Source organism: Lichenostomus cassidix, chromosome 1Aa (genome assembly GCF_008360975.1).
Source record: "Lichenostomus cassidix isolate B80296 chromosome 1Aa, HeHo_3.0, whole genome shotgun sequence".
Taxonomy (NCBI): domain Eukaryota; kingdom Metazoa; phylum Chordata; class Aves; order Passeriformes; family Meliphagidae; genus Lichenostomus; species Lichenostomus cassidix.
In genome coordinates, this window is record NC_139480.1 from 21,680,575 (window position 1) to 21,696,578 (window position 16,004).

The 16,004-nt window shown below is 38.5% G+C and overlaps 1 protein-coding gene across 6 annotated transcripts in view; it reads right to left on the reverse strand.

The window, feature by feature from the left end:
- Window positions 1-3,275: 3,275 nt before the first annotated feature.
- PTPRZ1 (protein tyrosine phosphatase receptor type Z1) overlaps window positions 3,276-16,004 on the reverse strand; it is a 135,844-nt gene continuing 123,115 nt past the window's right edge. For 3 of the 6 annotated variants that reach the window (XM_085042294.1, XM_085042279.1, XM_085042272.1), the window contains 13 exons: window positions 15,475-15,609; window positions 14,087-14,221; window positions 12,904-13,067; window positions 12,085-12,168; window positions 10,474-10,609; window positions 9,360-9,506; window positions 8,633-8,726; window positions 8,311-8,384; window positions 7,217-7,345; window positions 5,970-6,116; window positions 5,525-5,667; window positions 4,819-4,954; window positions 3,276-4,307 (listed from right to left, as the gene is read on the reverse strand). In XM_085042294.1, the coding sequence (XP_084898420.1) occupies window positions 4,167-4,307; window positions 4,819-4,954; window positions 5,525-5,667; window positions 5,970-6,116; window positions 7,217-7,345; window positions 8,311-8,384; window positions 8,633-8,726; window positions 9,360-9,506; window positions 10,474-10,609; window positions 12,085-12,168; window positions 12,904-13,067; window positions 14,087-14,221; window positions 15,475-15,609 (1,665 nt within the window). In that variant the 3' untranslated portion in view covers window positions 3,276-4,166. The remainder of the gene's footprint in view (window positions 4,308-4,818; window positions 4,955-5,524; window positions 5,668-5,969; window positions 6,117-7,216; window positions 7,346-8,310; window positions 8,385-8,632; window positions 8,727-9,359; window positions 9,507-10,473; window positions 10,610-12,084; window positions 12,169-12,903; window positions 13,068-14,086; window positions 14,222-15,474; window positions 15,610-16,004) is intronic. The other 3 variants (XM_085042302.1, XM_085042287.1, XM_085042310.1) reach the window with 1 other exon arrangement.

Sequence of the window (16,004 nt, forward strand, 5' to 3'; positions counted from 1 at the left end):
ATTAGAATATGGCCTTTGTCTGAGAGAGGAACTGACACGCATTTATTAAAATCTGTAATCCATCACAGTGGAAGATTATAGAAGATTTTTTTTATGATTCTTATTTTTTTTTCTAGATCAGAAGCAATATGTGTGAGTAAAGAGATTATCTTAAGCACTTATGTTTTAAATAACTTGTCAGTATGCTAAGATGATGAATGTGATTACAAACATCTCTGGAAGAAACCTTGAATGACAGCTGATTCTTTGGATTACAATTTTAAAATGTCTGCAAAACATTTATGTTGAAAGGAACAGTTATATCAAGATGGGATTTTAGAAAGGACGATTCTTTTGCTTTTGGTCCATAGATGCTTGAAAAAAACATAATAGAATTACTTGGCCTAAAAATTACTTTGTGTATACAACTATATGAAACTGTAAATACATCAGCAGAAGATAACTTCATGCTTTTTATTTGATGTGTGAGGCAACAAGAACGTTTTCCAGAAGAAAAGGCTGAAGAAGTAGCACAAGAGCACCAAAGTTTCTCTTGTGCTAATGTGGTGAAGTGCAAAAGTATAGTATCTGCTAATAAGGTTATGGAATATGGTTAGCAAATGGCCATAAGATCATAATTAACCTCTCTGGTATGCACACCCCTAGAGATTAAGAAATCAAAAATTGTTTCTATAATGTTTGAATGAGAAGGGGCAAATGTATAATATTGCTGGCCTTGTTAGCCTAGATGTGCAAATGGAGCATGTCAGCAAATTTGAGTGCTTTAGAGGAAGTAGTAAAGAACCAGCAGGCCACCTGAAAAATAAGATAATCCCTTTCTTAAAGCACAACCATTACACACCTTTGTATGCACCAAATTTCTGCCTGAACATTTTGAAAAACATAGATTTATAATTCTTACAAAAAAGCGCATCACTAGGGGCAATGCGCCTGTTATGGACATTTTTAATTCCTGTCAACCCCCAAACTCCACAAATTTAATAATAAAATAATTCTAGATCCTATTCTTCAAAGACATTTAACTCTGCTAGGGATACATAGCATGTTTGCTTGCACTTGGGAGTCCTGTCTCAGGCCTGTTCTTCCCAAACTTCAGAATTAGCTAATATGCAACCATGGCAAGGACCACAGGATTTAAAAAAAAGAAAAAAAAAAGAAAAAAAAAAAGAAAAAAAATTAAAATCTGAATAAAGATGTTTTGCCCAGAAAAGCAGGCTCCCTCTGAATTATTTAATTAACTAATTATGGCTTTGAACTAACGAGATGAATATTGGTATCTGCAGGCATGTGGCTGACACCCCTGTCCCAAGGCTGAGCTACCTGCACAGATCTTGAGAAACTTGCTGGAGAGAGCGGCTGACAGGAGTTAGAAAGTTTGCAATAAAGTCTGATGTTGCTACACAGGCAGTTCAAGGAGAGTTATGTGAGGGAAGGCCAAGCTCTGGTGAAGACGTTTTGGGAAGAAAAGCTTGTGAGGTGAGAAACACCAGGAAACTTGATAACGCCATTACAGTTGAGATAATCTAAGTGGCAGCATCCGAGGTTGCACATTTGGGTATGGAGTAACAAAGCTAGACCCATGAAAGCAATTAGGTATGAAGTATTTTGATCTGCAAAGAGCTAGAAAAGGTTGGAGAAACAGAAGGACTAAGGAGAATAGGAAAGCAATAAGCACAGGAACAAGGAGAGAAGAGGGGTAAAAGGTGCTTGCATGTGTATGTGCAGACTGCTGGACACTGCCTTTACCCATTCATGCCCTGTGCCTGACCATGGCCCTCTGTCCTGCCTCCTTCTTAAATCCTAGTCCTAATCTCTGTGTCATGAATCCTATTTCTATCATTCTGTGTGTGTGTATGCATGTCTGTCTGCCTGTGTGGAACATGGGCACTGCATGTTCCCTGGCTGGACCTGCACGGGGCCATTGGGTTGACAGGAGAATCATCCTGCATGCAGCTCTGGTGGACAGGGAAAGGGAAACCTCCAGAGTTCAGAGTCCAATGGATTCAACTTCTCCATAACCTCTGGGACTGCACTGCTGTAGTTATAAAGAGAAGAGGCCAAAGGCAAAAGAGAGTTTAAGCATATTAATATTTTAACACTGTTTCACAAAAGCCCCCTGTTACATGGACTAGATGATGTCTAGTGGTCCCTTCCAACCGTACACCACCCCTGTGATTCTGTGATACATTGTTTTTTCTATATGATTATTTTTCTTTTAATAAAAGAATTATTCCCTTATCCTCTATTCTTTTAATAAAAGAAGACAAGAGCATGAAAAAGTCTGCCTTACTGCTAGCTATTTTGGTACTCTGTGCCATTCTGTTTCCTGGTCTAGGACCTTCAAATTCAATTCATGTTTTAACAGAATGAGGATTCTTTAAAGTTTCTGCTGTTTAGATTCCTCTAAATCTAAATTTATCTTGGCTTTGTTGCAGTTCCACCTATCCTCAATCCCACACTGCTGAGGGGAGTCTAGATCTATCTGCAGACACACTGAGCTCCCTCACACATCCCTACATTAGGAATCAGACAGCTGAAATCTCCAAGCTCACATCACGCCCATCTTTTCCCATGTTTAGTTTTCATCTCAGATAGGGTCCATTATTTTCTTTGCATTCTACTCTAGAACAGTATTTCTGCTCTCAATATTTCTATATAGCAACTGTACCTACTGTATAAAGTGAGAAAGTAGTTGGTCTCACTGCCCATGCTTGTTTTAAACAAATACCTTATTCTGCTCCAGGCTCCTCCAGCCCCTTGGTGGTGCAACCTTCAATACAATCAGTATCTTTTCTTGCCAGTTCTGAAAGTTACAGAAAATTATAGAGGCCAACCTGAAACATTTTGCTTTTTGTTCTTTCAGAGACTGCTTTCTTTATTGCTTCGCAGAGTCCAGCTGTTGCCTTGCCAAAGGAGGCAGCACAGAGCTCAGCAGCTGAATGAATGAGCTGAAGCCAAGGCAGCAGGGATGTGTTTTGGAGGAGCCCAGCTGAGGCAGTTGGGACACCTGGACAGCCCATTCACCTGTGGGCGACCAGGCTGGGAGATGTGAGAGGAGACACTAAGAAAGGAGCTAATGTGGACACTATATGTGTGGGTGGGGAGAGCAGAGATTAAAAAACACAAAAGTTTTCTGTAAGTGTCTCCTGAACTCGGAGATTCCATGGGAAGAGCAGCTGTCTGCAGATCAGCCTTAATTCCTTGTTCTTGTTAGTAAATGCTCTCCTGCAGGACAGTGAAGACTGTTTACTGTACCTGGAAGACTGCTAAGCACAGACTGGAATATTTATATTTATTTTTGCAATACCAGGGTAAAAACAATTTAACAATGCCAAGTACATGTTATTCTCATAAAAACTTTTCATTTCAAAACAAATGATTTCTAGTTCCCACAAAAAGTTAAAATCACATGCAGCTATATGAAGGTAAATTGCTTAAGATGCACAGTTATGTATCAGAAGACTTTGTTAAAATAAAAACGTACTGACTACATCATTTTAACAAGGCAATTACACAGAACTAGAAAACTGACTCTGTAGTAAAATATAAAAATCTACAATTATAAATATAAATTTGGTCCATGGATCACTACAGAAGTAGCAGTATTTACAGTAAGTATCAGATTACTATTCTAAATGTCTAATTGAAGTCTTAAAATGTTGAATGTTATGTAGAAGAGTATTTTATTTACATTCTACTATATTAAAAGTTGCATTTCTAGCAAATGTAAATTGTTATAAATACAGCGAATAAACCAAATACTAAATCCATGACATGTTTGTAATTGAGGATTCCCTAACATCTATAAATATGGTAATTTTAAGTTAAAAGTAAAGCCAGATAAATCAAAAAACTAATACTGAAAAAACATACCACAATTCAATTATTAGAAACACTGTAAAAGTCAATCAAGTTAGTCCAGATGTAACAACGTATTACAAGAAATCTTTCAAGAAAAGGCACACATTGTTAATGAAAGAAGTTCCACAGTAAAGTTGTATATAACAGAAATGATTGTTGGTTTGAGCAACGGTTGGGATCTGATTATATATATAGTGACTGGATAGATTTTCCCCACCCAAAGTATAAAAGTGAAAATAATAATGGTAAACTCCAGGTGTGATTGGTGTGATGTAGAGATGTGTATGTTTAATTTGATGTGTTAATTAAACTAAAGATTCTAAACTTTCAGCTGCATTTCCATCAGGTAAAGCTGAGCCATTACTGTCCATAGATGCTGAAGGATTTTCTTCTTGTCTTGTGCTGACTAGGCTGAGGATAGCTTTGTACAGAAACTGATACTGTTCCTGGAGAAGAAAAGAGGATACACTCAGGATGTTGGCAGAAATAGTTATCTTGTGACAGTGTTACTCAAAATTAATTAACGGCTGATGTGTCAGTCTGTTATGTACTGTGCTCCAGAATTTACTGCCTTACTTAGCAGCTTTATTATTTTCTGACTAATGGCTCCCCCTGCACATGATGTAAAGCACAACATTAGGGAACACAGTACAGGTAGGGGAGAAGGCTGTATATTAAAAGAAATATTATACACTGAATCCGATCCTTGTTAAAGTCAATTGCCCATCTGGGGACAGGATTAGGGCTACTGTTTGTCTGTTGGCTTTTTTCTCATTTTTCAACACCTGAATTCTATCCAGGAAGATTTCTTTTTCTACAGTATCTGTGGAAGACAGTTTTGATTTATTCATGCAGAAATTAAGATGCAAATAGTTCAGCAATGTTGCCCTAAGATCTAAGCATGCTAATAATGTCACACATAGGGGAAAAAAAGTGCACATTTTGCTTATTACTTACAATGTCTGTAAAGACTCCAGGCCTCATCAGATTTATCATCTTTGCGACATGGTAAACATCCACTGAATTCTCATTTTCCAGCTGATGCATCAGAGTTGTTAATGCGCAGAAAGTGCCTGCTGTCACCCCTCCATGCCTTTGTAAAGTAAAACAAAAAAAACTCTCTAGAAACTGGATCAGGTTTTACAGCTGGAGAAAATACAAATCTGGGACAAACTGGTAAGCTGAATTTGTGTCATGTGATCTTTTCAATATCTGAAGCAGGTCTGCCCAGCATTGGCTTAAAAAAATTTTCATGGCACCAGGCTACAGCTTCTTAGAGTTATTTCTCTACAATCTTCTACTAATCAAATCCTGAAGTCCTTGGGTCCTTCAGTGTTTCAAAATTTTATTATTTTTTGCCATTATTGAACAGCAGGGGAAGGGTTAGGTGCCTCATCTAAATGGTTAATTCTTTCAGTAAAAGACAACAAAGTCTTAACTGATTTCCTCTCCAGTGACCTACCTGATGACCACCTAGAGTATCAAAATGATAAAACTGAAATGAAATATGATAAAATGAAAGTGTTTCTTTTGTTGATGCGGCTGAGCAGAAGCATCACTACTGTTAAGTGCAGACTTTGTGCCTTGTTTCAGTAGCTTGCACTCAGTGAAAGGATGGTTCTACAGGAAAACATCAAAACAAACAGAAAAGTGCAGTTCTTACTCATCATGTACAATCATGGGCCCATCACGGCTGGCAGCTTCCTCTTTGATGATGCTGATCAGTTCAAACGTTTTACTGATAGGACTATCAGGATTTGGCCATTTTGGACACTGAAAATGCCTCACTTCAAGTACATAGTCATCCTAAATGATTTAAAAAAAAACAAATAAAAAACCCATAAATCAATTTTGTAAAAGATTGAATTTCTTTATTCTTTTCCCTCATCTTGTTCCAGCTCCAGCCTCCAGATGCAAAATCCCACTGCTGTGGAGGTTGGACTACCCCATTCCCCATGTCATGATATTACCTTCTAGAGGTTACTCTCTCCATGGATGTTTGTAGGACATGGATTTTTTATCAGTCATTTACCATTGAAAATGTAATAAAATGTGGGCATTACTTTTAACAAATCAAGTCCTGAGTTATATGTTTATGACAGTGTTACCTGTGTAGCTTCTAAGATAAAGTCTTGGATTATGAGCTTCTCCTCGTTAGACAGACACTTGTACTCTTCAGCAATCATAGTGACTTTGAAACTCTCACAGTTTATAGGCTCATCTTTGTTTGGCCAGTACACAAATTCATCTTCAGCCTCCAGGAAAAAAAAATGGAGCCACAAAAGTAAGTAATGTTGAGCTCTTAAAATACAAAATCGAACATAGCAAGTAATATGTCACATGTATAATCAATCCAGCCAGCTAGATTTACATTGAAAAATCAAATTTTGTGTGTATAACAATGGCAAAGTGATCACTTACAAACATCTCTGTAGTGATCCTAACCAGAGGATCACTGTACCCTGTGGACCTACATAGCAATGAGCCTGCAGTGCTACACTGTGTCACTCATCCAGCTGGCCTTCAGGAGAAACTTAGCTGGTGTGTTGCAATGTATGTGAAGTGTTGGGATTATCTGAAAGTGCAGAAAAAAATTCCCATGGGAGAATATTTTCTATTTGACAGCAGAAATGAAGAGAGGTTTTTTTAAAAGAAAATCCTGCAATAGTCTGAATAACCAAAATGGTCAGAAGGATAGAGAATCCTCCCTGTCATGTGTCCTGTTTGTCTGTCGGATGTGTTTCAGGGCAGGCAGGCTGGATTCCAGCTGAGGTGGATGCCCAGCTCAGCGAGGCCATGGCTGTCTGCTGGCTGGGTACCACTGCTCCCTGCTCCCTGGTTGAGCTGGCAGGGCTGCAGTGCCCTTCCTGCACACCCTTTTGCAGGAACTGCTGCCCCACACCCTGTGCCCACCCTGCTGGCAGTGCTCCTGGCCATTCCTGCTCCCCAGGGGCTTCTTTTATATGTGAGCAATGCTTGCCCACCAGTGCTGCCGTGAGAGAAACAACCTCACACTTCTGCCCTTGCCTAATAAATATGGCTGAAGATGCCACTTTACAACTAAGAAGTCATGGAGCGAAAACTAACCTTGCATAATGGTTGCTTCTACCGTTTGACTCCTTTTGTGAATTGCACAGGACTGATTCAATACTTTCTCATTCCAGTCACAATCTGCTTAGACAATGATTTCTAAATTTCTGCTAGATAACTTGAGGCTTTTACACTCAGTTTGGTATTATTAGTTTTAACTGTTTTTTGAAGAATCCAAGATATGTTCTCATATCCTGCATATTTCAAAATGGCAATATTAATAACTTTCATACAGAAATCCACAACCATCATCCACAGAACTCACCATATTTTGGCTATCAGGAAGCATGACTATTAACTGGGCATTATGGTCCCATATCATTCTCCAGAAATCCTTGATAGTGTGTAGCAAGGGATGTTGGGTAATAATGAATTCATGACTTTGATAATAACCCTGAAAAAAAAAAATATTGACAGACTCAGAATTGATGCCCAAGTATTAATGCTTAAAGGAAGCTTCTAATGGACAGAGCGAGAACCTAGAAAATACATTGCACACTTGTTCTTTCTTTGTTTTCCTGCAAATATTAGAAAAATATAAAACTTTCAATGAAGTGTTTTCCATGTGAAAAGAATAAATTCAATTACACTGAAACAATTTTTAAAACTTAAAAAAATAATAAGGACAAAAGAGATTAGAGGAGACTCAAACTCAAGAATAAATATATATAATGGAGAATTCCAGAGGAGCTGACTACCTGAAGCAAAAAAAAAAAACTTGAAAAATCTGCAAAAGAAGAAACCAAGCAGCTTCTTAATTTGTAGAGATATCTCAGCTCAACTTCTTACCACAAAAGAGAGCTCCTATGCAGTAAAGCACCTGAAGGATCATGCATACATACCACTGCAGAGAGCTTTCCCATCTCTTTCCTGAATGTCCAGGAGGCATTTACTCCTCCCTCTCAGCTATTGAAGGGGAAAAGAGTTGAAGAAAACCCAGAAAACAAAAAGATAATGGAAAGTTGACTAACTGTGTTATCTTAGACTACGCTAGCTGCAAAAGCTCTGTGAGATGGACAGGTAGGAAGGCAAACCACAGTACAGCCATCAAAAACTGACTTGTTAGTTAACAATTTAGTTCATCTCAAAAGATCTTTCCATAGATGGTATTTAGCTTAACCAGCTTTTAAAACTATGATGTGATTTCTGTTTCTACAGATTGTTAAAGTGCAATGCACCTAATCAAACTTAAAACCAGTAACAATAATACTACTTCCTGGGGGAAGTAACTCTTCCAGGCAGAGTGAATAACAGAAGAAAGGAGCTTTCAAAATCAGGATTGTGCCACTCTAATTTGGACACATGGCAGCTCTGAAAACAGCTGTGCATTGCTTTTCACCAATACATTAACAGACTTACCATAATATAGGAAGCATTGATGTAGTCTGTGCCTTCACCAGACAGTGATGAGATGCTCACTCTAGATCTTTCCACTGTAAAAAAAGTTATGAATTCATAAGTATGCTGTAATGACTCTTAAAATGTTGTAGCAATTATCTCACATCTCACAGTAATGATAACACTGATCTCCATCAATCAGGATAAACTAGTACACAGACATCTACTTTGTTTTCCTGTGTGTAATTCTTAAATTACTTCTTCACAACAACTATTTTAGAGGACATTGCTCCAGACCAATGCAGATGTTTTCAGTTCTTGTTGAGGATTTGAACAAGCTTACCAGGAATGATAGATGAAGTTCGGTTCTTTTCTCTGTTACACTGTTTGAGTGCAGTTGAATAATCACACTGCTGTGTGTTAGACTGGCTCAGTAACTGAAACAATGAAGTTAAAAAAAAGTCAGGTAACTGTAGAAAAGCCATTCCTTCATAAGCTGCATTAAACAGAAGGGTGCTTATATTGCGGGTTTGCTGTGTCTCTTTAGTTATCTAGTTATCTGTCTAAGCTACTTAGCAAGTCAGCAGAATATTTTTTCTTCTCTGTTCTTAGCAGTTCAAATTACTTTTGAACCTTAGATCAATAAGCATATCTTTGAAGGTGAAGTCTGTCATCTAGCCAGTGTCGTACACTGAGGGGAGTACACTGATTGATCAATGTAACTCATGATATTTTTGCCAGAATGGTATCTTTCCAGACTGCTGTTTTACCTCTGATATCTTCCTGCAAAGGCAGGTAGTTAAGATTTTTCAAAACCTAGTTCCTGTCCTATTTCTCATGATCTTTTTTTTTTTTTTTGGTGGAAATTTTGGTAGATTTCTAATTTAAGAGTATGCAAATAATTCTGTCCCAACTGACTGCACTCATTTGTTAAATTTAATCTCAATTTAGACTCAGCAGTCAGATTTTAGGTAGAGACAGCTGATGAAAGCCATGTTGAGATACCTACTTTTAAGTCATTCAGGTTTACAAACCTAAAGATTTTTGTACTGCTGTCTCAGAGAGCTCACCTTGAATTGTTTCTCCAGTCTGGTCTTTCCTGTAGGTCCAGGTATCAAGAGAGCATTAACATAGGCATGAATGTGAGTCTCAAGGACTTCTGTTTCTTTACCAAGTATTGCTTCTACCAATGCATCATGAATGAAGATGTACTGCTCCTAGGAAAACAAAACCAAACATCTGAGCTCTCATGATTTTCAGATTCCCCTGGATACCTCTGGTTAAGCTGCCACTTCTGATGTGGCACATGATTTCTACACAGGGGAGTTTTCTCACACGTGATGCTCTACAGCAAAGGCTGTCCCTCTGCAGTGACAATACACATTTACACGCACAATTGACAAATACAATTGCAATATATATACACACACATATATATATATACATTTATATATATAAAATACCAAATCCCCACCACCTGTGATATCTCATGTTAACAGAAAAGAATTAAAAACACAAGCATAGCTTTGAGTCAAATTTTCAAACCAGTCCTACCCCTAGTTCCTATTGCTATCCTCTATTTTCTCTCTCACATCCTTTGGAACAAGTGCCCTAGCTGTTGATTAACTTTTTTTCTATGGAAAGGCACTGGGGAACCTAACCACCTGTTCTTGAAACCTGAAAGAGACTTTCAAATACCCCGCTGTTGCCCTTATTGTTTTCTCTTGGTCTCAATATTCTATACATAGCCTTCAGTTTAAAGCATCCACATATAATTTTCTCTCTGAAACGGCTTTTTTCCCTTATTTTATTGCCTAACGAAAACTGTTGGGGTTCAGTGAAGATCTGAACACCTTACAGTGATGTTTCCTCAAAAATCTCCATGACTAAAATACAAGTCCTGCCAAGAAAGCACTACTGTGGGAAGCATGATTTATCTCAGACATCCTTCCGAGTCCTCCTTAATAAACAGACAGGAGCCCACAGAAATGTAATACCCAGTGCACTTCTTTAAGCGTGCCTAGAAGGATGTCTCTATAAAACCAAGGGAAGCAGAGGAGAAAATTCAGTCTGGTGACTGGTTTTCATCTGTCTGGCAGTGCCAAAAAGAGAACTGCATTATCTATCTTCTGGCTAACAGAAATAGTTTGTAATAGTCTTACGCTATTTATATTTTATTCTTACCTCAGTCTGCACCAAGTAGTTTCTTTGGGTACGTATGTGTTTTAAGAATCCAAATATGTTGACTGTTCCTTCATGCTGAATTTGCTGCAGCATGCTGTCTAACACTATGTATGTTCCTGTCCTTCCAACACCAGCACTATGAAACAAAAAAATAGTATTGAGCCTGAAATAAAACACTGAAAGAACTGTCCATACACATAGCTTTTTCAACAAACTGCTGCAAAGGGAAGATTTCCTCTACAAATGAATTTATTGTGTGATACACTTTCCTCAAGGTTCAAGGCTGAGAGTAATCTTTGTGCAAGAACAGACCTAAAGATCATTTTCTCAAATGATTTTTAAACTACTGGCCTAAATAGAACAAAGGAGTTTCCTGCAGATCTACAATTTTCAGGCTTCTGAAATTCCTTAGGATACTTTGTCAAGTGTATCTAGAAAAGGTGGTATATGTCAGCATTTAGTTAATGTGCTCAAATTCTTCTACGTTGAAACCCCACTTTGAAACAAAAGTTGCATTATGCCACCCTCTACAGTATAGGAGATTTCAAAGATATTTAACTGAGGAAAACCCCAGGAAATGGCAGAGCTGTTGAGAGTATATCTGTAAAAGGAAAAAGCTTAGTGCTCCTTAGATATAGCTAAGATAGCAAGCAATTGTTGAAAACCTTCTTAAAAATACAAAACGGAGAAGAAAGGGTTAACCAGCTCATTCCTGTTATGAACTCTGATTAATGTAGTATAAAACCAGCCTCATCATAAGATTAAAGAACAACTTTTTCTTTCATAAAATATCTGGGTAGGAAGTCCAAGGTCAAGAGGTCAGTTTTTATTATCTAGTCATATATGGGAAATAGTTGTAATTCCCATCTAAGTTATGAAGGAACATTACATGTGCTGTGCTTGAGAGCAGCACGGTTCTGGGTCTGCATGGTCCTCTATGGGCAGATCCAGCTCAGTCCATACATGCTAATGCAGTCATCTCCTTTCTGCCACAGAGGGGGCACAGAGCATAGGCAGTGTGAGCTCAGACTGCTGTAATAAACTGTCTAAATAAGCAGGATATGAAATTCAGTTGTTAACACACTGTTACACACAAAGAAGTACAAAGATTACCAGACACCATCGGTACTTGTTATGAAAGACAAAACATGAAAAGTAACAAAAAAAAATAGCTAAAATAAGTTTCATGAATCTCATCATCTGTGTCTTCCATATAGCCTGTAAAGATAAATAAAAGTTACATTTCTAACATGAGACGATTCCTTTGAAATTCCGCAGTGCAGTGGTCAGGTTAGCTAAAAACTGTACAAAACTGCCTACAGACAGAGGTGAGTTATACATATCACCCAAGGGAGAGATCTCACTTAAGCCACACAGCTTACCACTGCTCACTTTTTAAAAACTCAATCAAATTGACTCGTAATATGTTGCCGATATCTCAGCAATCTCAGGCTCGACAATTTGAATTTTCCAAGAACAGGCAGGATGTAAATAGTAGCAGAATAAGAATATACAGAATTTTCATTTTTCAAGCTAAAAACAGATGTCAGTCAGATTAGAGCATCCCACAAATAAAATATCTTCATTTGCAGATTTTTGAGGCGACTTTACCTGTTGGCTTTCTCAGAGTCAGCTCCAGAAGGACAGAATTCATGAGGAGGTTCTCTTTCCAAATGTTCCATCAAAGGTGAGGTACTACAGTGGAAAACCAGAACCTGCTTATATATTTTACAATAACCCGGTCCTTCATGGGCATTGTGAAGTCATTCCAGGCCCTACAAGCCCTTCTTAACCATTTTTCCCTGAGCTGCCAGTTTTAGTGAGCACTGACAGAACACCTGCCTGCACACTGCGGCACATGCAGACCTCAAACCATTCCCCAGAATGCTCCTCCATTGCAAATGACTGCTAGAGCCCAGAGTGTTAAAAACAGCAGAGTTGTAGTTCAGCCAGGAACAGAGTGAGTCTTCTCTTGTGGACAGAGCTCCTCTTAGAATTACAAAGCATCCCTGCACCAAAGAAAGCATGAGCCAAAAGCATCCCAACAATATATCTGCAGCAAGGAAACAATTATCCCCACACATGTAGCTGGTAAGCTCATAGCATTCAATAGAGCAGTACAGAAATGTGAAAGAAAAAAAAGAAATAAAAGGCAGTTTTGTGAAAAAAATAAAGGAAAAAAGAACATAATACAGAACAGCATCATCTTGTTTACAGAGATTTACAGATCTACAGAAGTGGCAAAGACAGCTGATTAGTTTGCCTTATGAAGGAAGAAATACCAGATAAGAATATCAGCTAAGAAATTAATCTTACTCCATCAGGAATTCTTAAATGCGAGTGTGAAATTTTGCTTAACCCACCACTGAAAAATTCTTTTTTTTCTGCAAAACAAAAGTGGAGTGAAGCTTACAGCACTAAAAACCACACCTGCAATGAACCACCACAGGCCCGACAGCGTGGCGCTTCGCATGCGATGCTTTCCGCACGAAGGTGAGCACGGGCAGTGTGTACTCTGGAACACCCATGTCAGGCCACTGGGTATAATGGTACTGAGTCACTATGCGTCCACTAGACCTCCCTTTCTGGGAGCCCTGCAACAAAAAAATGATTCCACATGTAAGCAGCCCACATCTTCCTTTATTTTATTTCCATCCCTGACAGTAATTGAACTAGTACTATCCCTATTTAGTTCAAAGCATCCCATCTGGCTCTGAATATTCCAGCCTTCAAAGAGAAGGGGAAGGACCAGTGCTTCTGTCTCACCAGCTTGCCCACTGTGGAAGTGGAAAAATGACCTGACACTGTCTCTTGGAAAGCCATAGAGAAAGATTAAGAGCACTGTAGGGATAACAAATTACAGCTGCTCTCAAGAGTCACCAGCTCTTCCTGCCACTCTGCTCCTCTGCCGAGTGAACAGAGAGTAGGATTAATCTCACCCAGCTGTAGTGGTCTACAAGGCAAATAGTCTTGTGTAGGCTGCTTTTCTAAGCTCCCTTCCTCCATGGCAACTCAGAGGCAGGGATGCCTTTAGAAAGCAGGTCATCTCATTCAAAGATTGGTTCCTAAAATAGGCACAATAAATTAATTGATAGTAAATGCTGCACATTATGTATGAATTATGCAGGGAGGGTGAGAGACTAGGCACCTCAGACGTCTATGTGGCTGGAATAAATTAAGTTTTCACAATCCTCCTTAAAGTAACTAACATCATACTGCTAAGCTGAGAGCATGCTGGTTTTGGTTATAATAAAACAATGTGTGGATTCACCTGTCTTTGAAAAGGAAAGTGGAAAGCTGAGGTGGATAATATAACTCATACATTTTCTTGTAGTTGATCTCTTTCTGAAAATGTATCATCCTGCTACTCAGACAGGCAAAGTCCACATCAGGTCTCCAATGTGATCACCGGTTTTTCCCTGATGGTCCCACAGTTTTCTGAGTTTGTTCATCCGGTCAAATTAACTGAAGTCCGTAACAATCTTGGCTGGCTGAGGGCTATAGGGTTTGGCTTACATATACAGCAGAAAACCACTATAAATTGCCTTAAAAATATTCTGAGCATCTTTTAACACTTCCTTTTGCCCACCTGTGTTTTCAGGATGCCACAAACCTTTTTGATCTTGGTGTTTCTAAGAGTAAAATTCCTCACAGTGTAATAGGCAAGTACATGAACACTCTTCTGGGTGACCAAGAAGTTTCCATATTCTTCACTACCTTCAGAAGGCCAGTACTGGTCACATTTTCTCTGTTAGAAAGCAAATAAAAATAGAGAAAAAAAAGCCCTAAAATGTCAAACTAGTAAGCTGAAATGTTCAAATTTAAGAGCAGAGTAAAGCACAAAACTGTACAGGGACTGCAATACACCCAGTTTATAATAGGCATGATCTTCTGTGCAGGAGAACAAATAAAATTTAATTATTTTGTGCTGTAGAGAGATGGTTGTGCAAAGATCCTGTTTATTTGGAATACTCAGAAAAGAGAGGTTTAAATCATACTATCAGAGTTTAAAGAGTCTAATATTGTGGAACTTTCCATTCTATAGGCACTCTAAAAACTAAAGAAAATAACATGATCCATGGGAAAAACAGGAATACATCCAAGTCAGTAGAGTTGTGTGTGGCTTCTGATTATTCTATAGTATGGGCAGAGTATATTTATATCTGGTAGTGAGGGTATGGCTAGAATATACAGGAGAGAGCTGTGATGTATCCAGCCTTTTGGCTGGGTAGTCATATAGCCTTCTCTGAATATCAGGAGAATGCTTGTTTAGAGCATGATGTTACAAATAAAGTGGTACTCCCAGCGCAGCCCCTCATCAGCAATTGCTGTCTTTATCATCTGAGAGATGCTTTATAGATTGTATGACAAGATTTACATTAATTTTAGGCACTGCTGCCAGTGTGTGGCACATGTGGAGCAATGTCTCCTCATGTGACCCCAAGGCAGATGTACTCCCCTCACATCATCACAGCAACATGCCCTGTGAGGGGGTTTGACCTCGTTTTTTCTCACTGGACAAATGTGTGTCTAGCCAAGCATTAGGAAAAGAGCTGTGAGTACCATGGGATGTTAACAGGGAGCAGACTGTGAATGTCCAGAAATGTTCAGAAAAATATCCAGAAAAGTTCACCAGAACTACGTTCTCCTTTCCAAGGCAACTCAGACAAAGGGCATGATGGCAAGGAGATTGGTAGCAGAACGTGGCAAAAGATCCACAGTCTGTCCACTCATATTATATATAAGAAGTCTTTTTTTCAGTGTGAGGTTTTTTGTGGTTAGAACATGGTTATTTTCAAGACTTACTGAATATTTTCTTCAGCTTCATACTACAAATTCTCAACTTTATACTTCTGTAGTTAATTCTAGTACAAGCAACTACTACAAACTATTGCTTTTAGTCAGTAAATGACTAAACCAGATTTTTAAAAGAGAGACAGAAGTTTGCTACAGGTAGCTATGAACACCAGAGAAATAAATAACAGACAAAGGTACTCATACCCGTCCTTTCTCAATGAGATTAGTTATCATCACAATAACTTCTACGTTATGTTCCCATATCATTCTCCAGAAATCTTCTGCTGTTGATTTTAGTGGCCCTTGAGCTGCAATATAGGCTTTTGGCTTGTTGTAGCCCTAAATTGAAAGATAAGAAATGACACTTGTCAAATCACTGTCCATGCACAAACGGAAGTTGGGAGGTGTAAAGGACATTTTCTGCATCTGTTTTTAAAAACTCTGAAAAGGTTTTAAGCACTTCTGAATTTGTAACTATTGAAATTGCAGAAACCCTGTGGTACCAGATGATATATGAATACAACTGTTATGTCAATGTTTATCATTCCAACAAATAGGTTGTGTACATTCAACTGCCCATGTTCAGGCAGAAAGCTGACATTATAGTGATTATGAGACATCTGTTACAAAAGTGGTTTAAAAAATGAATTCTGGTCATTCACATGAAAAGAACTAGGTAATGAGAGCTGGTAATGGTACCTTGGTGAAGCTCTCAGCCAAATGGCATCTTCCTC